The sequence below is a fragment of the Sceloporus occidentalis genome, unplaced genomic scaffold (genome assembly GCF_023333645.1).
Source record: "Sceloporus occidentalis isolate IW3139 unplaced genomic scaffold, rSceOcc1.0.p SCAF_1, whole genome shotgun sequence".
Lineage (NCBI taxonomy): Eukaryota > Metazoa > Chordata > Lepidosauria > Squamata > Phrynosomatidae > Sceloporus > Sceloporus occidentalis.
This window is the reverse complement of record NW_028316981.1, coordinates 27,953,250-27,980,582: the sequence shown is the minus strand read 5'-3', so window position 1 is coordinate 27,980,582 and position 27,333 is coordinate 27,953,250. Positions and strand designations below refer to the sequence as shown.

General features: G+C 40.1%; 1 protein-coding gene across 2 annotated transcripts in view; it reads left to right on the top strand.

The window, feature by feature from the left end:
* FHIT (fragile histidine triad diadenosine triphosphatase) overlaps positions 1-27,333 on the top strand; it is a 1,019,791-nt gene that overhangs the window by 852,113 nt on the left and 140,345 nt on the right. Inside the window, exon 5 of one of the 2 annotated variants that reach the window (XM_089494397.1) lies at positions 9,219-9,287. The exons of the other annotated variant lie outside the window; for it this stretch is intronic. Coding sequence (XP_089350523.1) covers positions 9,219-9,287 — 69 coding nt within the window. The remainder of the gene's footprint in view (positions 1-9,218; positions 9,288-27,333) is intronic. 2 annotated transcript variants of the gene reach the window in all.

Below are 27,333 nucleotides of genomic sequence, written 5' to 3'. Positions count from 1 at the left end.
ATCTGACTCCCCACAGAGCTGTATTAAACCAAATCTTCCACAGAGATCAGGCATCCTCTACAGAACAAGTGGAGTCATATAATCAGGAATAACAAATGGTTGTGCTATGAGAAAGAGGGAGTAACAAATTACCCTATTTGTCATGTTAATATTTCCAATCTCCCCCTAAAAGCATTTGTCATGCCTTTTTGAAGAAGCTTCTTATTTCTGGCTTTCTCATATTGGTTTTGCTCCTTTAAAATTCTCTCGCCCAAGAAATTTGACAGCACAAGCTGGTGGTGGCATGGAGCAAAATAAGCCACAGCTTTTGTTCCTTTATATTAGGGATGGGCAGCCTGTGATCTTTCCAGATGTTGGCAAGATGTTATTCAACCATCTCTCCCTTTTGTCCATTATAATTTGGGCTGATGGGGACCAAAGTTCAAAACTATATGGAATTGCCCAGCCCTGAATAGTGCTTCTTGCTTTTTCTCCACAACCTTTTTATATCTTCTTGAATGTGAAGCCAGGCTTTAAATATATGTATAATACACACTGCACATGCATCTGGAATTCTGAATTCTGAAATCTGAAATATTGCAAAATCCAACATAGACCACATGGGTAGCTGAGATAGTGACACCTTGGCTTTCTGATGTTCAGTGTACATCATGTTAAAAATTATTTAAAATATTGTGTATAAAATTACTTTCAGGTTATAACATGAACATAAATGAATTAAATGTTCAGACTTGGGTCTCATCTTGAAGATTTGCATCATGTATATGCAAATATTCCAAAATAAAATAAAATAAAATAAAAATTTAAAAATCCTAAATCCTAAACACCTGTGGTGCCAAGCATCTTGGATAAGAGAGACTCAACACCCCTGTATTTCTCCCTCCCCCTCTCTCTTTCTCTGTGTATGTATGTATGCATGTGTGTGTGTGCTGGCCATGCTCGTCTCCTGAATTTCAAACATTAACAACCATAGCATTCAGGAGGTTATTGGTACTAAATTCGAACTGTGAAATTTCCCTAAATGCTATGCCCACTAATTGAACTCTTAGGACATACTACTGACTAGGCAAGTGTTGAAAGCCAGCATGGTGTAGTGGTTTGAATGTTGGACTAAAACTAAAGCCCTGGAGTCCCATGGGGTGACTTTTGGCAAGTCACACTCTCTTTCTTGGCCAGGACAATAGTACACAGTAATGTTATTTCCATCTCTACATGTCAGCCCAGTGGATTGAGTATCAAGATAAGACTAGAGGTTGAGCACAGAAAAGAGGAGGAGCGAGCCAGAGAGAAGACTGTGTTTGCCATATTGTTAGCTTGCACCTCTATACAAAGACATAGAGGGTGTTCCCACTTGCCTATAAAGCGGATCATGAAGCGAATTAAGAGGTGTCATTCCCACTGATGCCCGAATTAGTTCCTCAATGCCCGGAATCGTTTCCACTGCGATTCGATTCAAAATCGAATTATATCGTATAATTCGAATTAGATGCCTATAAACTGGTTTAAAAAAATAGTAGGTTATAAAGTGGGTTATTTTTGAAAGCGGGGTGCGATTCGCTGTATCCGAATGGGAATGACAAGGGTGTCTGATGCGGGAACCTGGAGATGGGAGGATCAGCACTCAAGGGGCTTGCCTGGGGGTGTCACCCTCTTTGGTCTCTTTCTGCATCACCAGCGCCATTTTCTTCAATTCGCATAGACTTTCCCCCGGTGGATTGCAACCTCCCCTCTGCTCATTCATAGACTGATGTGTGAGAAGAGCCATTGAACACCATTTTAAACTATTTTTTTTTCTTTTTTCACTTCTGCCTGAGCAGCAGATGGGCTTTGCAGGACATCCCTGCTTGATCGCACCCCAGACAGCCCAGGGAGCAATGGGGGAGGCAAAGCGATTTTGGGGAAAGGAGAGCCTGGACGCCCAGGGATCTGAGGGGGGGGGGGAATTGAGCCTTATCTTCTCTCTTCCCCAAAGATTCTCTCCCCAATAATGAAGCCTGCTGCCTTCTCCTCCTTGATCCGATTTGCCAAGCCTCCGCCTAGTCTGGGGAGAAACAACAGAAGAGCCTCGGATGTAGCTGATTTTCATTGGCTGCCTCCCCTAAAACCCCAAGACTTGTGACGTCTGAAGTCTACGCGCTTGATTGACAGCTTGTGGACACAAATGGGAACGGGGAGCAAGTTAATCCGCTTTAAAATAAAGTGATTTGAAATAAATGGGAACGAAAACAGGGTCTAAATGAATCGAGGTAATTTGCCCCTTTTGGTAATGGAAACAATGGAAAAAATTGAATTATTCCCGGAACATAATCCGAATCAGAATTGCGCCAAATAATCCACTTTATCTGCCAAGTGGGAACACCCCCATAGAGATACACACACACACATTTCAACTGTGAAATTTCCCTAAATGTTATGCCCAATAATTGAACTCTTAGGACATACTACTGAGTAGGCATTGTCTTAGCTTGATACTCAACCCACTGGGCTGCGATGTAGAGATGGAAATAACATTATTGCGTACTGTTGCATGTACATGTGTGTGTGTGTGTGTGTGTGTGTGTGTGCGTGTGTGAGAGAGAATGTGAGTTATTATACACAACAGTGTTGCCAAGGTGAGAAGTCTACAGTGACTCTTTCCTGCTTTGCCAAGGCTGACCTGCTTTGAGGGCTGAGTGCAGGATTATGTTGCTTTCTTAAAGTGGGCCTTGTTGAATGGAAACAAGTGAAACAAGAACAAAGGGCCTCCTTGTAGGCTGCTAAATTGGAAGGCAAATTAGAAAGAGGCAGAAGTTTGCCTTTTCCAGATGTTTCTCTCTGCATGGCACCCATGACTCCACACTGCTGGGTATTTTTCCCCCTTCCACCCTCATTACCCACATGAAAGCAAAAGAAAAGGAAACCACTTGAGATGTAATTGCCTCTTGCTGTTCCTGCACAGTTCTATTACGGTAACAGTAGGGAGAATTCAGCTTATTATGTATGTTCTGTTCATAACCTTAAAACAACAACAACAATGAAACCCTGGATTCCCTGCAATCAAGCCCCCGCTGTTCATATTGATGGCGGGTATAGTGATCCAAAAACATAAAAACAGCAGTTTTTAAAAAAACAGCCACACAACCTATTTGTTGTCTAAATAGAATGGATGGCTTTTGTTACAGCACATTGCATTCTATAAAATCCTAATGTGAACAGTAAAGGTGAACAAACCATGAAAGTGTCCTTGCAGGTTCTAAGAGGTCCATATGCCAAGGTAAATATTTTGCCATTTTAACAATAAAGTTGGGCACAACATTTCTATTTCTCATTACAGAGCTGACCAGAGGGAGGCATCCTGAGTCAATGAAATCTTGCAATTACCTACTGCATAAATATCAGATGTCTTTCATTCTTAGGGTCTGTCTTAGGTTTGTTGTGATGACTGTGCTTTTTAAGGACTTCAGGGTATGCTGAAGAAGGCCTGTTGTTTGTTTAAACACACATATGCAGACATCATTGTGTGTAGCACATCTGTAAAAATCCCAGGAGGAAACATAATATCTTAACATGGACTGGCATCCTTGTGAAAAGGTGTGTGTGTGTGTGTGTGTGTTGTGTGCCTTCAAATCATTTCTGATTTACGATGACCCTAAAGTAAACCTATCATGGGATTTTCTTGGCAACATTTGTTCAGAGGGGTCTGCTATTGCCTTATCTTGAGGCTGAGAGTGTTTGACGTGCCCAAGGTCACCCAGTGGGTTTTGTGGCTGAGCTGGGAATCAAATTCTGGTCTCCAGAGTCATAGTCCAACACTTAAACCACTACACTACAACATAAACCAAATTAATAATGGTATAAATTTGCATTCTGTCATTGCTCAATTTATTCACAGGAGTGGACCTATATACACTTTCAGGACCACTGTTCAAGTTGAGCCAGCCAGCATGGCTGTTGTGCTACAGCCTTGATACACAATATGTTCAGATGTACAATATTCCCTGTTGCACAATGGGAGGTCCCATTACACAGTGGGGCAAATTGTGTGGTGCCCCATTTTGTATCACCACAATTCACTGATATGGTCAGCAATGTAACTGTCACCTTAAAGTCATAGCCTCTGATCATAGTTTGATGAAGAATCTTTACCATAATCTGTACCTTCTGTTTACACAATCTGTTCTGATCCATGCTTTACATGGAAAACCAAAGAATTACATAGGCATGGTACAGATGGTGCAAAAACACCATGCTTGTGCTGTGCTAGGGTTATAGGACCGTGCAGCAACTGCACGGTCCCTAACCCTAGCACGTATTGGCGGTGGCATAATGGCGGTCATTATGACATAACGCATGCATAGCGTCCACATGTCACATCGTGCCAGTTATGTCATGAGTGCACCATTGGTGCACTCAGATGTAACTGGCGTGGCAGAAAAAGAACCCTCTTTTTGCAGGTTCTTTTTCCTGCACAGGGAAGCCGCACGGTTTGGCGGCTACAGCTTCCCTCCACAGGAAAAAACGCCGCGCCACTCCAGACCTTCAAGCAGGTATATACTAGCCATAGTACACTAAATTGCTATCCAGCCATTGGAAATCTCATTTGCTGATTCTTCTAATTCTCCAAACGTTGGCGTGCATGTCTTTGGAATCATAAATTAAACTTCTTCTTTAAAAAGAAAAGAAAGAAACTTGAAATTTATAGGAAACTAAAATCTCTGGTGAATGAAAACCCAGGAGTTGGGTGACATGGAAGTGGGTTTCAAATACCATTTCTATTTACTCCTTTTTACACAAGGAACTGAAACAAAATTAATCTCTTCAATTATATGATCTCCTTGTTGAGGCTAGATTTGGTATCTTTAGACTAAAGAACATTGTAAGGATACCAGTGCGGGCCACAAAGCAAAGCAAAAGAAAAGAAAAGAAAAGAAAAGAAAACAACAAAAGCCCAAATCCATCCTGTAATGATAAATTTATGGGGCCAGTGAAAAGGCAGAAAATACATTACACTGGCTTTCATAGCTTCCCAAGCAAAGATAGTAAAATGACATGCAGGAGGAAGAAGTGATCACTGCTTCTGCACTCTGTTGCAAGATGTTTTAAGAAATGGGTACAGATGGAAATGACTACAGCTCAGTGTTTGATTCCCATCTCGGCCATGGAAACCACTGGGTGATATTGGGCAAGTCACATGTTCTTAGCCTTAGGGGCAATGGCAAACCTCTTCTAAACAAATTTTGCCATTACAGGTTTGCCTTAGGGTTGCCGTAAGTTGGAAACAATCTAAAATCACATAACAACAACAGATGGAAAGTGTATCTGAGTGGCAGTCAGCTGAGTGGCAACAAAGACAATAACACAGAGAGTCATAAACATACACTGGGTACTGCTTTCTTTCTTTCTGGAGGGTTTAAGCACTTCAACACCAGGTAAAGCAACCTGATTTGGCTTCTGCTGATATCCTTTTTCCCTGTTTCAGTGACTAAAGCTGTCTTCAGACCTGAGAACAGAGAGACTTTCATACTGGATAGTAGCAGCAACAGTTCTTAGGAAGGGTGGTGATGGTGGTGGGGTTCTTTCTAACTTCAAAAAGACAATCCAATACATCTCTCAGCAAAACAGATACCATGATCACAATATTGCCACTTTTCCTTCTGCATGCCATTTTAATATCTCTGCCAGGTGAAGAGGTCCAAGATGTTTGGAAAACTAGGGTGATGTAGTTTATAACTTTTGTTTGGCCCAGTAAAGATGTCAGCATGAGACAGACGTTGTATTCTGAGTCTGTTGTTTGTTTGTTTTTTACAAGATTAAAGCAAAATACAACTAAAAACCTTATGACAGAAAATAAAAAACAAACAAACTGTGGTTGGCATAGACAATGCCTACTGTACATTGTATTATTGTAGAAAATTTATCACAGGGATGAAATGGCTTCTTAAAAGTAGGTGTAAAGGTATGTATGTATGTATGTATGTATTTACTATTTTCTTATATATCCACATTGGATATACAGGATACATCCACACTGTAGAAATAATGTGGTTTGACACTACTTTAATTGCCATGGCTGCATCCTACAGAATCCTTGACTTTGTAGTTTTGTCAGGCACCAACCCTCTTTGACAGAGAAAACTAAAGACTTTGTAATACTACAGTTCCCAGGAGTCCATAGGATGAAACTATGACACTTAAAGTGGTGTCAAGCTGTATTATTTCTACAGTGTACCCCAAGAAGACTATCTAAAACTGTATCTGTCTGATGAAAATAGCTGATATTTATTATTATTATTATTATTATTATTAATTTCTATCATGATAGTTTATTTCCATTTTATTTTAGACTTCAATGAATGTGATATACACACCTACACTGTGGGAGGATGTATAGAGGGGAAGGGCTACTCAGTTAGTATACCCACTTAGGATAGTTTACATCTCCAATATGTTTACAAATGGGATGGTGCAGTTAAGGTGGAAAACAAAAACTTTTGTGAAATATGCGTGTTTAGATATGAACGTATTTCCAGCTTTAACTGATGTGTGATTTGTGCAGTTATGCAATCTATGATGACAAGGGTGTGTGGGGGGGGGGGGGAAGAGGGTACATTCATGTGCCTTGAAGGTGTATCCTGATAAGACATTAAAATCCTTGTGGAAACACATCCTCAGAGGGTCTTGAAATAAAGCAACCCAGCAATAATGCACTGATGGGATGAAAGCACAACCAGCAGAGAATTTCAACTGGCTGAGGAAATCATCTGCTTTGCTTTCGCAACATAAAATGAAAATCAGCATTCCTTGGGTGGGCTTCACACATGATTAACACAGCAATCCTGCATACATTAATGGTGCCCAATTCCCATTTCTAGCATAGCTAACAGAGTGCAAATTTTTAGACCAATCGCTAGAAGAAAGGGAACTATTTTAACCATACATGTAACAGATGATTGACTGACGGTTTCCTTAGAAATTATTTGTTTATAGCCAGAGTTGGAAAAAACTTTGCATTTGACAAGAACAGCCAAACTCTCCCAGTTGGTATGACCAGTGGTCATGCTGGGAGCAGTAGTTTCTGAGCTCTGTTTGCTACCACTTTATATAGCATCATTCCTTTATCTTGTTGGTGTTCCTCAACATACCCTTAATTTTCTAAATGAGTGTGCAAATGAGGCCCCCGTGGTACCAATGAGTGCTTTTAAGTGTGCAGTGTGGTTTTAAGCAATATATCATTGGGGCAATGATGCTGAGATGATGCATCACACTAATACATCATAAGAGCACTATCGCTCTTGTGATGTATTAGTATAATACACTATCACAACACGATCACTGATGTATTACTCAAAAGAATCATTTTTAACCTGAAAAATAACTGTTTGTAGCTTCTTCGGAAAATTATGGACAGCAGTTAGAACAAGCACAACAACAAATAATACAATATTAGGATTTGTAGGATAACTTGTTACAGCCAAGCTGTAACACCACCACATTACATCCACCCAACTGAGATTTCTTTATATTCTAGTGAGTGAATAGTTTCCCCTAAACTGAACCTTTCACAGTAAGGGATATGCATTAGATTTTCCAATGAGCAATCTGCCTGTGGCCCGGATTTTTCCGCAAAGTTAAGGTCTCATTTGCTGAGACCAGCACAAATACGGTGCTTGAAAAATAGCTCCCAAATTGTTACCTCCAGCCAAAGCCCAATGAACCTTAAACAGTCAACACAAACTGCAACGGAATTCAAAAGGATTCTCTGCTCAAGCATCTTTGGCTATTAGGGTTTGGGCCAAAGAACTAATGCATTCATTTCCCTACTCTTCCCATTCCTCAGCCTAAACCTAGAAATGGTAAATGTGTGAAATTTATTTCATTGACAGTGATTAATGTTTTATCATAAAATCCTTTGTGCATTTCTGAAATATGCACAAGCCCACATTGGTCAAGAGGGGCATGTCTGTGTTAATGAGATGTCAGTGCATCTGTTGGAAAATTGCAAGGGAAAATACACATATTTTTTCCATAAAAGAAGAAACAAACAAAGGTATTAAAGATTTCTAAATCTTTTACAGCTTTCTGACAGGAAGATTTATTTATGCATCTGATCATTTACATGGGGGATGTACCCTTTCTGAGCTATATGATAGGGGAAAAAATACTTCTTTAGCATACCCGAACATTTCCAGAATAAGGCTAGATTGTTCACCACTTGTGGCACAGTGGAGGGTCACATCCATATGCAGATATGCACCTAATAGAGCACACCTAATGCTTTATGAATATTATTACTCTTAGGGCCACTCTTATGATTAGACTACTGAGACAGGCAGCAAATATTGATGTGTCGTGCAAATTCTTAGTTATCCATTTTGTTGTTACTATAATTTTACTGCCAGATAGAGGAAGAGTTATTTCTGCCTCAACTGCTTAAATGACTGATTTTAGAGACCATGCATCTTGTCTAGGGTTGCCATTAGCTACGCTGGATCAGGCAGGAAAATATCTTGGGATGGTCTTTTGCACACTTAGGAATCCCAAGTGACATTAGTATATCTTGTCTTATTCTTATATTCTTATTAAAACTCTGGCCCACACACTTTTCTCTAATAGTCCATACCTCTTTATTTAAACTCATCTGTTGACAACTAGGTTGATAAATTGTAACACTTGTCACTTTAAAGACTTGGCAGTCAACTGTCTGATAAACTGTCATTTGGATTGTTAGAAACTTGGATTGACAACATCTAATGTTTCAATAAAGCTTCTCAGCATCTCACACCTCTGTGCAGCTTGCCCTCTCTTTCCTGTTTTTCTTTTGGGGGAAAAATAAATGCCATGGGAGTCACTTTTCAATAACAGAAATACAGTACATAAAGCATATTTACAAAGCATAAAATGCATGTATTTACTTAATGTATTTATAAGCCACTCATGTCATGTGTAGTTTTAGGATAGAAGGGGGAATCATATGATACTCCAGATATTGTTGGATTGCGACTCCTAGCATCCCTTACTATTTTTATCTTGACTAGGGAAAGTGGTGGCGGCACTCCAACAACCTTTGAAGAGCCACGTGATCTCCACTCCATTTGGAGCAATTCTCAATCAAAACTAAGAACAATATAAAAATTATCAAAACAAACATAAGTTTACAACATCTCTGTAAAATCACAGTCCAAGATATCATTAGTATGGTTAAGATCTGGTTTAACTTGATTTTGTTTTTTAATGTTTAGCATGTGCACGTCCATATACTTCCCAGGAGGGCTGGAGATTTCAGCAGAAATGACAACATCTACAATGAGGTATGTTGGAGCTGAAAAAGCTTTAATATTTGATTATTTCTGTGACTGGTGAGGCCTGATAAATCAAGCTTTTATTTTTTTTGTGGATAAAGTTCAACCTTGTCTGGATCAAGTACAATCTGTTTGGCATTCACCATTTTAAAAAGGTGTCTACAAATAATCTTGCTCTTGATTCATGATCAGCTGATTAGTTGGTACGAATGAATAATACACCCTGCAACTATCCCTCTTTAGCAGGAACAGTCATGGTTAATGTCCTATAATCTCACTTTTTCAGCTGCTTTTAAAAATCCCCAATTTCCTTCCCTTCTCCCCACTTTCCCCCTTTGTCCTCAGATTATATCAATTGCTCCAAACTGAATTTGTATTCAAATGACTCAGGGGAGGAAGGGGTAGGCTTTTGCCCTTCCCAGAAGGCTCAAGTAAAAGCAAACTAGCCCCTCCTAGTTTGTGTGTTCTTTGTCATTAATAATGTTTGCCATCTGGACCACACTTTGAGGTTACTTGGCCATACTTGTCCTCATTTTCATCTGTGGAATGTCAGAAGATATAGAACTGTAACATACTGCATTCATTTTAACCAGGATTCACATTACAGCACATAAAGGCTGATTTCAAAAGGAAAGGTTCCTTAAGATAATTCAGAACTTACCTTTTCTGACATTCTTGCAGTCCAAAGTGTCTGGTGCTTTAGGACATTTTGCCAGATGGATGGAAAGAATCAACTACTTTCCCCTTAGAAACAGTTAACCAGTTATGTAGGTCAATCAGATTCACTGAGAAATAGTGAGCTCAGGGCCTGGGGTGGATATTGTAGAATGGCTGTAGAATGGCTTTGTATTTTGGGACCTACAAGTCTTAAGAACAAAGATGGCCAATGTTGGTGATCTCATCAAATTTCAATCATGGCAGGATGCAAAGGTTTGCTCACAATATTTCTTGTAGAGTGTGTCATCTCCTTCACTCCACATATATACTTTCTTGAGAGAGATCTTCTGAGAAGCACATTCGTTTTCCTTCCCAATAGAGGAGCTCATGTCACAGATGCTCTAGAGATGTGATGTTCCTGAAGCCTGGTGATGGCACTTTTATAATAATGCTTAGCCACTTATAAAGGACTCCTTCCTGTTGCATGTCACAATACTTTCCCACAGTCTCTGAACTGGGAAATTCTGCTTCCCAGAAGTCCACAGCTAGTATGTTGGCTGAAGGATTTTTGGAGCTGTAATCTAAACATGTAAATTTCCCAAGCAATTTTTAATACAGTGGTACCCCGGGATACGAATTGATCGCGTTACGAAATTTCCGGGGTACGAAAAAGTTAGATTGGATAAAACTGTTCCGGGTAACGAAAGATTTTTCGGGTTACGAAATTCATTTCGGCGCGAAATTTAAATGCGAAGCGCGGCTAGCGGCTTTCCAGCGCTAACGGAAAGCCTTTTCGGGTTGCGAAATGTATCGGGTTACGAACGGCGCCGCGGAACGAATTAATTTCGTAACCCGAGGTAGCACTGTAACTACAAACATTGCGGGGGGGGGGGGGACCAAAATTGTGGTGGACTGGTATGGCTTTGTGGTTGAAACAGATCTTGGTATAGAAGAAGTCCAAACACAAACCCAAGGCTTAATGTCATTGCTGTTGCTGAACATTCTCCATAATATACATGGAATAAAAGCTCATCCTTTCCCAAGTATGAATTATTCAGTGTAAAACTTTTAAACCAGCAGTGGTATTCAGCATGCAGTGTCTGCCTCTTTCCCTCTGACATTCAGAGACACAGCAAGAAAATCACTTAGGGAAAGATATTTTGACTTAGCGATCTTATTCAGCGCATTATGATAAATCATTTTGGCGGCACAGGAATACCTATTAGGAATCATTTTCAATTTGGGGGGGTTGGAGGAAGTGGCTCGGCATAAGACTTAGCAGCTTTCTGGCTTCCATTTCAGTCAAGCCTAGCTGGTGAATAGAAGTGCATTCATAAGCTGATTTCCAAATACTCTGAAAATTTTGGTTGCTGTTAAAATAGCTTACTTGAGCTTTGACTGTCACACACCACTGGCTCTTAAGCCTTGGAAATAGTCTTTGTGAGTAAGGAGGGGAAAAACCCCAACAGACATGCAAATTCTTTCTTTTCAGTCTCCCCAATGGCTTCTCAATAGCTGAATGATTTCTAGTTACTAGTGAATGAATGTAGGCTTTCATAATCTTATGACTTTGCAAAATATGGATATTTGTAAAACTATCACTGCTGGAGTTACTGAGCCCTCACAGAAGAAAAGATGCCTACAAAATGTTCCTTAAATCACATGCTGAAATGAAAGGATGGTATCACTTGTTGGAAAGGTTTCTTGAAAATATAGCCAGTGCTTTTCCTAACCCATATTCCAACTCTTGCTCCAACACACACTAGAGGAAATTGTTCAGAAGAGACTCATGGAAAGGAAGCATATTTTCCTGCTAAATAATCTGGCAGTGTACCTCCCCAATATGAGTTGAGATCCTGCATCATGAGACATACATCGGGCACATAGCTACATTTCTGTTGCTATGTCTGCTACCCCTAAAACTCATCTTTTAAGCTGTGCAACTTTCCCCACAGCCATTTTGATATCAGTGGAGAGGAGGAGAGGAGCAGAGATACATCCAACTATTTTCCTGTAGCTGGATACAGTGCAACAGGCATACACAGTCTTCAGGAGTCCTCGAGAGGTCCCTTATAATATATCTAGTTACCGGAAAATATTTGGAAGCATCTTTGCTGATCTCCCTGATCTCCAACAGCATGGAAATGGCCCTGTTGGGAGGCTGCATTACTTAAAGGGTGAGATTATGTTTGTTGTGTGGTTGGTAAAAAATTCCAACTTCAGCAACAACCCAAAAAGTGGGTAATGATTGTACAAGTGGGACTTACGTTATTGAAACTCACTAACAGGATGCCATAAACCACCTGCTTATATCATGTTTGTATTACAGTTTTCCTCAATGCAGTGCTGTAACCCTGACTCTCCCACCCACCCACCCACCCACCCACATTCCCATGGACTGCTCTTTTTAAGACAAACAAATAAATAAAATTAAGGTGGTAAACTTTCACTTTCACCTCAAAATTTACACGGAAGGCAAGCTGGTGAATTAAAACTTTATTAAGAAATGCATACCAGATTCTCACCTTGTAAGGATGGAAAGAATATTCAAAAATATATTTTTAAAAGTCAAAATGCCATTTTTTTTAATATTGAGAAACTCTGATGAGAAGAATTTGGGACTGATTCTGTGCAAAATTGATTTTAAAAATGCCCTTTCCTGGTCAGAAAATGATGTTCTTGGTGATTTATTGTGTGCAAAATTCTCAAATTGGAGATTTGCATAGAAAACAGCATTTTCTGTGCAGTAAACAGTTTTTTCTGTGCAGAAATTAATATTTCTCCATAGAAATATCATTTTATACTCAGAAAAAATGTTGTTTTGAGTAAAAAAGAAGCAGCTATTTTCTATGTAAAATGCAAATGTAAAACTATCATATGCAAAATTTGCCGAGAATAAGTCCCAAAACTTCACAAACTACAAGGTTTTCAAAGATTTATTGCAGTAGGAAAAAAATTGCTTAAATTAACTCATTGCTTCCTTTGAGAAGAACTTAGTGAAGAATTATATCCCCATCACCTTGCAAACAGATCTTACAGCACTTGTCAGACAAATACTTGTCAGAGAATGGGACCTGAGAGTGTACAGATCTTACACATTTTATAGTTTTCCAGTGACACCCATGTCATCTAGAGAGGTATAAATGACACACGTGCAAGAGCAACTTTCCAGTTAGTTGATTATATATAGATTGTTTATCTATGAAATTAGATGCTCAAGCCAACCATCAACACAGTTTATAGAAAAAAGCCCTGTACTCATTTACCTACATTAGGAAGCTGCAGATTGGAGGAGTGCTGGGGTTTCAAGTTTACTCTTAACAGGATGCTTCCAGGGACGTAGCCAAGGGGGGGGGGGGGTTCTTGGGGTCCGGACCCCCCTTCCATTAGAAAAATGAATGGTGTGTGCTGCTGTGCCGCCACACCCAAGCCCCATTATAATGGTGGCACTTAGTCTGGACCCCCCCCCCTTTCCTAAAATCCTAGCTATGTCCCTGATGCTTCCAAAGGAGAGGTTTATTTTAGCTTCAGCATTTGTTTATTAATTGAGGCCTAATTTTCAACTCTTGAGCATGAACAAAAGTGTGGCCATGCTGAAATTTCACAACAGAAATTTCATAACAACAAAAAGACTCCAGAAGTGACAAAACAGGCTGAAGGTATAAAATCAAATCAAATAAAAATAAAATAATTTTTTGAAAACCAGAAGTGGAATTCCAGTTATTTCCTATTTTGTTTTGTTCCAGTTTTTGACATTTTTGACAGACTGTGCATCTCCAAAAAGATTTCAGGGCCAAAAGATTGCTCCACAGTCCCACTCCTCCCACGGACCCACTCACCCACCATGATCCAATATAATAATCAAAAACAACATGTGAAAGAGAGCTTCATGGTTGAGTGTCATCTAAACCAGGCCATTTTTCATCACTCCAGTTCTTTAGTGCCTCACAATTGGGAAAGCTTTCACCAATCAGATTTCTCTTGTGGTGCCTTGGGTCCCAATCCAGAAGAAAGGAAGCATACAAATGAAATTAAATAAATATATCAAAATACTTCTACCTGGGTTACATTAGTGATGCAAATTCAGTTCAACCCAGCAATGATATGCTGGCCTGCTAATTTGAATATTACAGTTTTTGTGGTTTTTTTGGGTTATGAGACACTAACCTTCAGAAGATGCCAGTCACAGATGCTGGCAAAACATCAGAAATAAATTCTTCTAGAACATGGCCACATAGCCTGAAAAACCCACAAAAAAGTATGGATGCAGGCCATGAAAGCCTTCACAATTTGAATGTTATCTTCTGACCAGGCCAATTTGTTTTATAACTGTATGGTTTAGTTTAGTTTTATTCTTCCTTCCTTCCTTCCCTCTGTGTGTATGCCTATACTTTAGATATAGCCCAGTACAAGGTGTTGGTTATTACCTTTAAAGCCCTAAATGGCTTGGGTCCAAGCTATCTCAGAGACCGCCTCTTCCCATACAATCCTCCCCGCGCTCTCCGGTCCTCTGGGAGGAACTTCTTGCAGCCTCAAAAATCGAGGCTTGCGGCGACCTCCCGGAGGGCTTTCTCTGTTGTCGCTCCTAGGCTCTGGAACGGCCTGCTGGATGAGATCCGTCAATTAACATCTTTGGACAGCTTCAAAAAGGCTGTCAAGACGGATCTCTTCAGGCAGGCCTTCCCAGACTGAAATATCCCGGCCTCAGGATCTCAGGATTCCCCCCTCCTCAGTAATGTCTCCAAAGCCCCCTTTTCTTTAGAATTGAAGTTGCAGTGGTTTATTGGTTGGTATTATTTTGTTTAATTTATTGTTATTTTAACTAGTTATTGTGGTTTTAAATTAGATATGTTGTTTAATAACTTTTTAAGGGGGGAGGGAAATATATTGTTTTTATGCTGTATGTTATTTTAATGTTGTAAACCGCCTGGATTGGTTCGCCACAGGGCGGTATATAAATAAAATTTATTATTATTATTATTATTATTATTATTATTATTATTATTATTATTATACACCTCTGGCAGGACCCAATGTTTTGGATTGTTGCACCTGTAAAGTGCCATGTTGATGGCATTATATAAATAAATCCTAATGCAATAGTAATAGTAGTAGTAGTAGTTTAGGAGTATTCTTGGAATCAGCTTTGAACCAGTGCCCAGGTTTCACTTATGCTTGGATTTGTGTGCACAGTTAAGGTTAGTGTCTCAACTAAACCCATTCTTGGGTATGCCAGATATGACCATGGTGAGGCATGCCTTAGATGCATCCCATTTGGGCTACTGTAATTCATTTTATTTGGAGTTGCCTTTGAAAAGTTTTCCAAAACTTCATTTTGTCCAGAACATTGCAGTCATTCTTGGACTCTTGAGACCAGTGCGCTAGCTACTGGTATGTTTGGAGATACAATCCAAAATGTTGCAATGTCTCTAAAAGCCTATACAGAGTGTTCCAGGGTCTGTTGGCTCGTTCCCACTTACATTTAAAATGGTTTGGGATTTGCCTTCACTCTGTGTTGATAAATCAATTCCAAAAGCTCTGTCGTTCCCACTATGAAAGCAGACCTTTTCATTATCCCCTTGTAATTGTTTCTTTTTTTGGCACAAATGTTATCTCCACTATTTTACGCCAATTCAAAATGCATGTCAATCATCTGTGTGTCATCAGTGATATAAACAGCAGCCAGTGCCTGCTTGAGAACCATATATATATATATATATATATATATATATAATTGATAGAAGATTTGATTCATTGGTTTTGCAATTACTTGCCTCATTGATTGCAAGTAGTTGCAAAATCAATCAATTGAAACTTCTGCCAAAAAATTGCGTGCCTATAGGTCACACCACAAGCACAATGACAGCACTGAGAAAGAGGGGGAATGGTGGATCTACTCAAAACTTAGGAGAGAGGGTAAACACCCCTCTGCCATTAGTCCCTCCCCTCCAGAATGATGTGATTCAGATCTATCGTTCCCACTTGCTAAACATGCTCCAGGATCAATTCTTTACAAAAGAACCACTAGAAAACTAGGGCCTGGAAAAACTGGGTTTTTTTGCATTTGCTTCGCTTTATCACGTCAGAAATCGATCAAAGTAGGATCAGAACCTGTTTCAAATGGGAATGACAGTCATATACACCAATCAGCAAATCATAGTGGGAACGAGCCGTGTGAATCTCTACTAAGAAAGTCCTGTTGCATTTCTACATATTTCTGATGCGAGAATGGCCGTCCCTGAAGATCTTATTTCTTAGCAAGTCTCATAAGGGAGAATACATCCCTCCCCAAAAGACCACTAGATTCTATTGGTTTCACTAGAAACATGAAAGTATATAATGCAAAATTATTACATTTTAACAATATGAAGTATCAACAATACCAGAATTTTGGGGTGTGTTTGCATGATGTATTCTCTCAAGTTATATGAATGTTTAATTATCTTGTTAAAGAGAGCTTGGAGCACTCACACACACCCCTTGAATTCTTGTATATGAACTGGAATGCATGAACAAGGTGTTTATAGAATTCTTATATTGGGTTCCTGGATCACTTATTAATCTCTTAATCTATTCAGGTCTCATTAAATTAATTTTAGGATTACAGATTTCCTGTCACATTGGATAGAAATATTATGCCAAAAATAACAGTGAAGTTTTTCAAAGCAGTACATTCATTAAAACAGATGTATGTTGGAAACAAACACATCTATCCCCAAATTGTATACTTTCCTCCCATTGTATCTCACAGTTCTTTTGGATGGTTTTGCCATTTTGAAACCTTGTCAAGTTGGTTAGCTTCCTCATTTCAGTAATGTTCTATAATTTCCATGTTAATTCTGTTTCTGCTGGCTTGTTAGTCATTTTCCATCTCATTGCGACTTCTATTTTCTCACACTCCATTAAAAAAGTGAAAATAAACAGCTACCACAAATTCAATAGGGTTGCATTTGCTTGTTTGTTTTGTGTTTGCCTTGGATCCTGTTATCCTAGTTAAGTAAAAAATCATTCCTCTCCAAATGCCTGGGGATTGCCAACGAATCATTCATGTGATTGTATAGCCATGCTTCTTAGTGGAGGATATTGCTGCCTCGAACTCTTCTTCTTCCTTTCTCTGCAAGCCATGCATCATTGATATCAGGGCACAGATATACATATTCATGCAAGAGCCCCTTCCACCGCCAGTTTGTTTGAAAGGAAGCAAAATCCTTTTATTTTCATACGGAGGTGTTCTGCTCAGAAAAGGGTTCAAAAGCTCATCTGCTTCCCTGAGCTATATCCAAATTATACATGCTTCCTGAATATGAAATGGAATCAGCCAGAAACACACTTTTTGATGCGATTCTTTGTGAATTCTTGCAAGCCTAAGCTGTAAATATGGGGAGATGATCCTTTCACATTGTATTTTGTCACTACCTGAATAGGTAATGTGCTGGGAACTTTGTATCCTGGCACTTTGAAATGTATTGGTATCATAACAATCATCAATATGGCCATGCATCCTATGTGACACTGATGCCACAATCAGAAAGAGTGCCCATCAGTTTCTCAGTGGGCCACGAGTTTTGTTTCACTGTCCTGTGGTGGAAGCATGCATGGAAAGCCTATTTAGGAGCAGAGCAGCAATAAGACTGCTAACACTATGCCTACACAACCTTTCTGTTTGCATCTATGTCATGTAGTGGTTTGAGCATTGGGCTATGACTCTGGAGACCTGGGTTTGAATCCCCACTGGAAACCCACTGGCTGGTCTTGGACAATTTATACTCCCTCAGCCTCAAAGGAAAGCAAAGGCAAACCCCCTCAGAACAAATTATGCCACAAAAACTCCATGACATGTTCATTTTAGGGTTGCCATGAGTCAGAAGCAACTTGAAGGCACACAACGATCACCATCACAACAGCAAACCAAATCAGGCTACATTCACACCCATTTCCACAAGTGATTTTACAGTTGGAAAACTATTTGAAGGCATAGAACAACAATCATAAGTCCATACAGAAATATCTTTCAGAGGAGTGTATTAGGCAAGTGCTTATTGTATGCTGTTCCTAAGGATACAAGACATAGGATCCCATTCCAGGGTCCCAGAGGACTCCATTTCAGGATTCAGGCAAGTGATCTACAGTTGGTTGGTTCAAGTTGGCATGTCAATGCTGCCTTAAAATCTTGCACAGGGTGCATTAAGTACTGGTGAAATATCTAAAACTAGCTATCGGGTCCTGAGCAGGTAGCTTAAAATGATTTTTTCATGCATATCAGAAGATTGCATAGTTTCTGGAAGGGATTCTCTTGATCCCATTTTAAAGAGAAGCTTTCAGTTAGAAGGGGAGTGCTGTTCTTTATGAGGTGTGCTCTTTAACAACATTAATAACATCCTTGCTTCCACCTCTGGGATTGGTGTGTTGGTAATGGTGAAAGCAAGAGAACTGAGGGAGTGTAGAAAGAGTCATCACAGGATTCAATGTTTAATGTCACAGAGACATTTGTGAGAAGAGATGCCAGGAAAATCTTTGGATCCCCTAGGTATTTCCACCTTTATCTTTTGTATAGATTCCTCAGCAGCCTCCTTCAGAAAGGCATGAACAGAAGGTCTCCAAACAGCCTCCTTGCTCCTTAATTTGTCAGGATAACTCCTCTGATGGTGGGGGTCCCCAGATTCAGATTCTAAGCCAGATTTTTTCATCCAGGTGTTTTAAAATGTTTTACCTGAATTTAACCATCTTGTTTTATGATGTCATATTGTTTGATATGCTTTTTGTCCGTTTAAATATATTTTAATGATTTATATTACAGTCAGCCCTTCATGTCCATGGATTTATTATGCATGGATTCAAGCATCCACAACTTGAAAATATTTGAAAACTATATAAATTCCATAAAGCAAACCTTGATTTTGCCATGTTACTATGCCATTATATACAATGGGACTTGAAAATCCACTGATTTTGGTATCCATGGGGGTCTTGGGACCAAACCCCAGCAGATACCTAGAACCCACTGCATGATATAAAGCAGTCTATTTAAAAGTGGACATGGAGGGAGAAGAATCATTCCGTTGCAGATAATGTTATACTTATGTTACTCTTCCTCTGTCATTTCTGAACAAAGCAAAGGAGATAAAGGACACTTCAGAAAAGGGATAATCCATGAATTACTTTATTTACGCAACGCTTGGGCCTAGTGACTGTACAAAAGCCCAATGGATTAAATAATTGGGGAACTTAGACCTTGCCACCATTAGCAATAGCTGCTGGAGTTGAGAGCGTGAGATAATTGTGAGAGAGTGGTTATAAAGAACTCTATCACAGGAAATTAAAATGAATCAACTATATAAGTCACAGCTGTTTCTAAATTGCCAGTGATTTTTTCCCCAAGACTTCCTGCCCATTATTTTTCTGTTAAACTAATTATTTTGTATTGATTTTCTTCCGAAGGAAAAATTGCCAACATGACCTGTACAGTATCCAATGTTTCAGTCTCCTGTAACTTTGAGAGTACGAAACTGTGGTTGTTATAATCCAAGAAAAGGCAACAACCACATGAGGAAAAAGAATAAATGGGAAGAATCCCTAAGGGCCACATAAAATCTGTTTTGAATCTATGAGTGACCTCTCTATAAATAGTATTCACTCCCATAGTGAATCAAAGAGGAAGCTCAGTGTTGTCATAGTAGGTTGCTATGTTTCCTCTACTGAGCCGAGCCATTGTGCCTTTAACAAATAAGTGATGGCAAGGTATTCAAAAGGTGGAGCATCTTTTTTCCCACTGTATTGCCTTGCCTGGAATAGTTTCAGTTGCTTATTTCTGCATGCTGTGACATCACCAAGACACAGGGAGTCCATCAGTAAGTTACAGATTTTTTCTCACCCACAATTGTGGTAGGCCTGTGCTTGTTTAAATTATGCATTCTTTCAAGGGAGAACAAATCATTCAAACACTTTTCTCCCTGCTGAATGAATGTCTCATGGTGGGGAAGGTGTGGTCCCTCCATCCAGGCCCACCATGTTACTGTCCTACCACCATGAAGTGAGCCAATGAGGAGGTTCACCCACTCCCAGCTATCATAGCTAATGATGTGGGATCCTCCTGATTCAGCTTGCCCAAAACCACCTGCCTACATGTCTGGCTCAAGGGATGGAGTGGGTAGCCAAGCAAGGATCCTCATCTATCACTGGCTAGCCAGTGAGGGATAAGCCTCAACTGACAACTCTCTCTCACTCCCTCTTGCCCGTAAAGCTGGCAGGAGTGGAACAGGGTAGTTAGCCAAGAAAGACCTATTGCTGGCTATCACAGTCAGTCAGTCAGTCCTTCTTGCTCAGTTTCCTCCTCCTCCTCTTCTTCTTCCCCCTCCTCCTCCCTCCTGAATGGTCATATGACCAACTGTAGGGATGGGGCAGCTACCCAGGGAAGGAAGTTATCCAGCAACAGAGAAGCCTTAGTCAACTACTCCTTCCACTGACCTTCCCCTTCTACTGACATGGTCATGATGCAGCCATGTGTGTCTGCGGGAGTAAAACAACAGAGTGATCAACTACACACCAATAGAGGCACACTTTTGGGCTGCATGGACTATAATGTGGCAATCCTCCTTGCTCATCTGGCCTCCCCATTTCAGCGGTTAAATGGCTGGGATGGTGAGGCTGGGGGCATTGGAGCTATGTTGTTGTTATGTGCCCTCAGCTCATTTCCAACTTATGGCAATCCAAGCATGGAGTTTTCTTGTCAAGATTTGTTCAGAGGAAGTTTGCCATTGCCTTCCCCTGAGGCTGAGAAAATGTGACTTGCCCAAGATCACCCAGTGGATTTCATGGCCAAGCAGGGAATCAAACCCTTACCTCCAGAGTCGATGTCCAACATTCAAACCACTATGCCACACTGGCTCTAATATTAGAGTGTATTTAAGGAATAGGGGTGAAAAAATCAAAAGCTTGAGAAGGATTTTTGGACACCTGAGAATATCCTCTCTGTCCCCACCAAGTCTTTGAATATTCTTTCTTAGCTTGTGGCTGTTGGGCTTTCCACTGATGAGGTGACCTGCTCAAGTCAGTACAGTATGGTTTATCTTGTCATAAACCTGTAGCTTAATTCTGTAAACTTATTTTAGTTTGGATTAAAACAGGTATGTGTCACTAAAGGGGTCATACTGGGGGAAGGATACTACACAGTGGGGCTGGGATACAGCCCTCATGTAGATTCAGCCATTGATAAGGAAGTATTCGATGCACAGTTCAAATTGTGTTGCCTGAGATGTAAAGGAATGAAAGTGTTTCAACTGATGGCATTTAGTAAACAAGATGTTCTGGTTGTTGAGCAATAACTACTTGGGTGAGTCAGGAAAACCCACTGGGTGGCCTTGGACAGGTCACACTCTATCAGCCTCAGAAGGAGGCAAAGACATAAACTCCCTGAAGACACTTGCTAAGAAAACCCCCACAATAGGTTGACCTTAGGATCAGCATAAGTGAAATGACTTGAAAGTGCACATCAACAACATTTGCACACACACAAACAATGGGTTTTGTGCAAATGAAAAAAGTATTTTCTGAATGCACTGTTCTCTGCCCAAAATACTGTTGTTCTGCAGAAAAACTGTCCAGTTCTGCATGAAGAATGAATCAAATAGTTCATGATGCTATTGCAAAAAGCCAACTCATTACTGTCATTTTTAGTGAATCTGCATAGTATCCCTCACTTCCATCTGAAATAATTGTCCAAAGCATAATTTACTTATATTGAAATGAAACGTTCTACCAAGAATAATGTGCTTCAAAACCTCAGCCATCTTTATCTCAAGAAGCATTTTCAGGAGAAAGCCCTTGAGCTCCAAAGCAACCTGAAGTGCAAGCAAGGTAAAAGAGGCCTCTGAGACTCTCCAACGCATTAATCCCTTTATCAGCAATTTGTCTTTGGTCAGTCATGGCTCCTTGTTGCTAATGTCTTTGCCAAAGAATTGCTGTCAAGGACATGCAACTCCAAGTGCCCTACAAGCCAAAGCAAATAAACAAGTGTGTGCCCCTCCTTTGCAGAAAAGTAGAAAGGCACTCTGTCTCTGTTAGGAGTGAAGACTGAGTGTAAGCAATCACTTAAGAGCCAACATTTTGTATGCATGATAGGGAAAGGTTTGTCAAAAAGCACTCTCTGAGTCAGACCTCCGAAACAAAGCCAAACCCACAGAGGGATTCAATAAAAGCAGCACAGCAGCCCAAGCATGGATGGAAATGCAGATAGATGGGCTGGAGGCCAGTTAGGTGGCATGATGATATGTTAAATGCCAAACAACCTCTACTTTGCAGACAAGTCAAAGGTGTAAAGGCCAGGTGAGTGATTGTAAAAGCATACACACACTTTGGTTGGCTCTACAGAAGAAAATAATGTGTCCTTACTTTGATCCTAGTCCTTTCGGAATGCTCAACCTTCCCCTCCTTGTGATGTAAAAACCATAAGGCTATTTTTTTAAAAAAAAATCCTCTCGTCAGGCTGATCAAATGTCTTTCTTTTCCAGGACATGTCCTACATTTCAACCTGTTCAGGAGTAGAGAGATCTTATAGCACCTTTGAGACTCAGTGAAAGAAAGAAGTTGGCAGCATGAGTTTTCGTAGACTTAAGTCTACTTCCTCAGATGCAATTTGGAGGATGTAGAGTCCAAATGCATCTGAGGATGTACACTTAAGTCTGTGAAAGCTCATGCTTCCAACTTTTTTCTTTCAGTTAGTTTCAAAGGGGCTACACAATCTCTCTACATAATGATTCTACAGACTAACACAGCTATATTTTTGAATTCTGTCCAGGAGGAATTTCAAAATGTCCTCCCTTTGGAGCATGATTAAGAAGTATGGTTTGAGTGTTTTTAGCTTTCATTTGGTCATATCTTACATTTTTCTTGAATGTTCTCCATTTTGTAATGCCTTGTTGTCCTTTGCAATTAGTATATCTGGTCACCCTGCCTCCAGTTTACTCTCCTCTGAGAAGTACCAAGGTTTCAAAACTTGTGCTTCGATCCCCGAATTGGGATTGTGATGGAATCAGGGGAGGAGATGCGGTGAGGGGAAAGCCAAGTTGGTGGGTGGTCACTTAAGTCAAATGGTCACCTTGATCACCTGATCATTCCCACCATGGAAGGGAAGTTTCTTTGTTTGTACTGGCATTCCTTTCTTTTTTCAGTTTGGTGCTTGTATGCTCAAATTTGCAGGTCAGCATTTCACCTCCTCCTTCTGTACCAGCTTCACTTTACCAAGGAGTGCAAGTGGGCAATCAGAATAAAGGGGAAGTAAAGGCTGATTTCATTAAGTGAATATACAAATATATGCATAGATTGTGGGCATTAAAAAAAAGTCTGCAGGTCCTGTGGTCATGTCACCAGAAACAAAACAATACAACAAATATGTGCACAGTGCACACAGTAGAAACACCCCCTTGCATCAATGTGGCTGTGTAATGCGGGTCCCTTGTGGCTTTCAGAACTTATTTTAGTTTGGATTAAAACAGGTGTGTGTCAGTAAATGGGTCATACTGGGGGAAGGATACTACACAGTGGGGCTGGGATACAGCCATCGTGTAGATTCAACCATTGATAAGGAAGTGTTCTATACACAGTTCAAATTGTGTTGCCCTGAGATGTAAAGAAATGAAAGTGTTTCAACCGATGGCATTTAGTAAAGAAGATCACAGCCAATCATATTTGGCATATAATGAATGAATGCCATTTGGAAGAAAGTTGGGATATAAATAACATTTTCAAAAGTGTTGCTAGCAGTAAATAAACCTGAAAAAAGATGCAGTGTGGCTGAGTAGTAATCTCTCTCTTTCTTTCTCTCTTTTCCCCTGCCCCCTGCCCTCTGTGATATGTTAACATGGCTCATTTCCAGAAGCCACTTTGAATTTCCTGAAAAGAGTAGTCTCTGGGGGTTGCCGCATGGAATATAACTCAGTTTCTCTTTGAACTTTTAATTTAATTTTTATAGGTGATGTTGATTTAAAGCCTACCCTTTTTCCATAAAGGCTCAAGTGGGATAGCATGTATATATTTTCTTCAGGGATTGTACAAGCTCATTTCATCCATTTCCTCTTCTCACAACCTCTCAGGGACCATGAACACATCCAGCGTCCACAGCTGATGCATGGGATCATCAAAATAATTTGACAAGCATTTTTCCAAGTATGTACAAATGCTCACATTTGTGTGTGATGGAGCATATCAGGACTCTTGTTTTCATATTTTGCTTTTGTGGCTGCTAGACACACCTTCTGATTGTCCACTGTTGGAAACAAGTTTCTGGGCTGCATGTTTCAAGGTGGGAGGCAGGTAGGCTGTAATCTTCCAGGTGTCAGAATTCAATTTCCAGTAGCCCCAAACATGGGCAAGGGTAATGGGCAATGCAGACCAATGATATTTGCAGGGGTACAGCTACCACACCTCTGCTGTTCTGGTACTTCGGTAATGAACTAATAATCTGGCAACTTCTTTTGCAAACCTGAGCGATATTTGGTGGGAGAGGTGAGAGAGATGGATAAAAGGAGAAGAAGTGAGGAGCTAATTACCAAGCTAGTCTCTTAATGCTTATTTTAATCATACTGACTACCTCTCCTTGGTAGGCTCAGCCATTAGACAGAGGCAGGAGGCAAGCTATCACAGCAAAATGGTGATGATTCTGGGAATTGGGCTCAGGAGTCCAATTTGACTTGTCAGTTTATATAGACATAAAGCTTCATTGTTGTGCATAGACACAACCGGCTTTTAACGTGCCTGTTTCCCTCCTGATGATGTGGCAATCTGCTAAGCAGTCATTTGCTCACTGTTGCACATTTCTTCATGGTTACAAAAGGGACATTCCTCTTGTATGCAACATGGAGGATGCAGACACATGAATATGGATCCCATTGGATGTTGATTATAGGAAAAGATGTTTGGATACACCCCTCAGGAGAGATATTTGTGTGTGTGTGTATTCTGATGTCTCGGCAGCTGAGGATGGATGGACGAACTATCTTATTTCCTGTCTGTGACACTTCTTGTGTTTAGTCATACACCCATTGTGTCCTTTCATTATCATCTCCCCCTCCTTTTTTTTGGAAGAAAAAAATTGCACTAAAAGTTACACTTCTGTTGTTCATATTTCCTCCTAAAATTCACAGTGAGGCTGACAAAAAGAGCTCTGCCCTGCCACAGCTAGAAACAAAAGTTTGCAGGGAGTTGTAGCTGTATTTATTGGGATTAAAAAAACCCCAAAACCATTCAACCTATCTGCTCTCCTTGGGTGCATCTACACTGTAGAAATAGTACAGTTTGACACCACTTTAAGTGCAGTAGCTCCATCCTATGGAATCCTGGGATTTTTGTTTTGCGGTTTTGCAGTAGTTTTGCAAGAGGTTTAGCCTTCTCTGCCAAAGAGTGCTGGTGCCTCACAAAACTATAAATCCCAGGATTCTTTAGTATGGAGCCATGGAAATTTAAGTGGTGTTAAACTCCATCTTTTCTATAGTGCAGATGCCTCCCCCCTTGTCTATTTTTCATGAATTTCTGGGAGTAGCTCAGACTTTTTTAAACCTGGGGGAGGGTATGTTTTCCCTCTGTGTTCTGAAAGTTCCTAATATAGGCAGGAATAAATTCCCACATCTGTATCCATTGACTTGATTCCTTCTATATTTCTAGGTAGCCTCACTGAAGACATGTCGAATGGGAGTGGGACCTGGGGATGTAATTCTTCACTAATTTTGTTCTCAAAGGAAGCAAAAAAGTAATTTTTGTGATTTTTCTTCCCACTGTGAGAAAGTCTTTAAAACTGTGCAGTTTATGAAGATTCTTTACAGTTTGGGACTTATTTTGTGCTAAATTGACATGTGGTTGCTTTTGCTCAACTCCCCTCCCTCAAAAAAACACAGTAGTTTCTGCACACACAAAATATTCTCTGTGCAAAACAACCTTGTGTGAATTTTGCATGGAATAAATATTGAAGTTTGAAGATTCTTGTCAGTCTGAGATTCTTTTTTACAGAATCTTGCAACACTTGAGAAACACATTTTCACCTTATTTTTACTACAACTACGTGTGCGTGTGCATGTGCACACACATATATTGGAATATTCATTCATTTCCCAGTGTTATCTTTGCCACAGGAGGTTTCCTCTGAATGTACTTCCCTCATTTTATTTCTAATTATCATACTTAAGACTTTCTCTGTGTTATGTCACATTCATAGTATGAACTTTTCTTTCACCTATCTCAATTTTCTACAAATATAGGCGATTACTATAGACAGTTTTTAAACAATGATTGGACCAGGAAAAAAGTGGCTTTGGCAATACGTATTGCATGATGACACCTCTAACCTTTATCTGCTCTATCTCTGTCCCAAGGCAGCTGCATCCATTTTCATTGATGGGTCCCTATCTTTCTCCCTTTACTCCCTCCCCCTCACTAACCTCAAGCATCCTGATTTCCTTTATTAATTTTTCTGTTTCTTTTCTTTTGTAAAATCTTAACTCTCAGTAGCAGAGCTCTGGAATTGGATGAAAACATGGGTGGAAAATAAAAATAAAATAACCAAAAGGCATGCTGGGTAGGGCATAGGGAAAGGAGGTGGAGTTAAGGGGGAGTCATGAAGAAAGAGTGGTGCAAATAGCAGCCCCAGTCATGCAACAGAGAAGACATGTGGTGATGGCGGCTCTGAAAGTGATATGTTTCCATTTTTTAAAAAAACCAACCTTGATGCAATTGCTGTGAGAACAGGGCTCCTGTGATAATGTCCATAGTGCTAAAGTGGTATAGAGCTTTACTGCTAAGGCACTTTGGCATGGCAACTATAAAATGTGTGTGTGCTTTTTAAAATAAATGCACTAGAGTTGAAATTGAAAGTGGATACTGGCAGAAGAGCATAGGGGAATGTTCTGAGTTCATTGAGGGATGGAAGGAAATCCCATCCAGTTCACATTTAACTATACCTCAAGCGAGGGGAAATAAATGAACAAAATCCTAGTATAGTTGTCCCTCCCTGTTCACGGACCTGGGATCTGCAGTTTTGATTCCTCATGGATGGCAATCAGGGAGGGAGCAGAATGGCATTTGTGCCCACAATGTGCATGCAAGGCCACGCGTGGGAGTGCGCAGCCATTGGAATCAATGGGACCCCAATATTGGCAATTTTTCGAATTCACAGGAGGCGGGTCCAGAATGGATCCCCCGCAAATCGGAGGGGATAACTGTATTTATACATCACATATGAGAGCAGGAACAATCATTATGAGGCCTTGGTGTAAAATCCAGAAATACTGGCTCAACATTTGCAAGAACTGTTGGCCTATCTGGATGAACCCCATGCTATTTTTCTTACAGTGAAAGGAAAATGTACAACTTGTCATCGGTGGTCTACAAACCATGCAAAACCTTCAAAATGAGT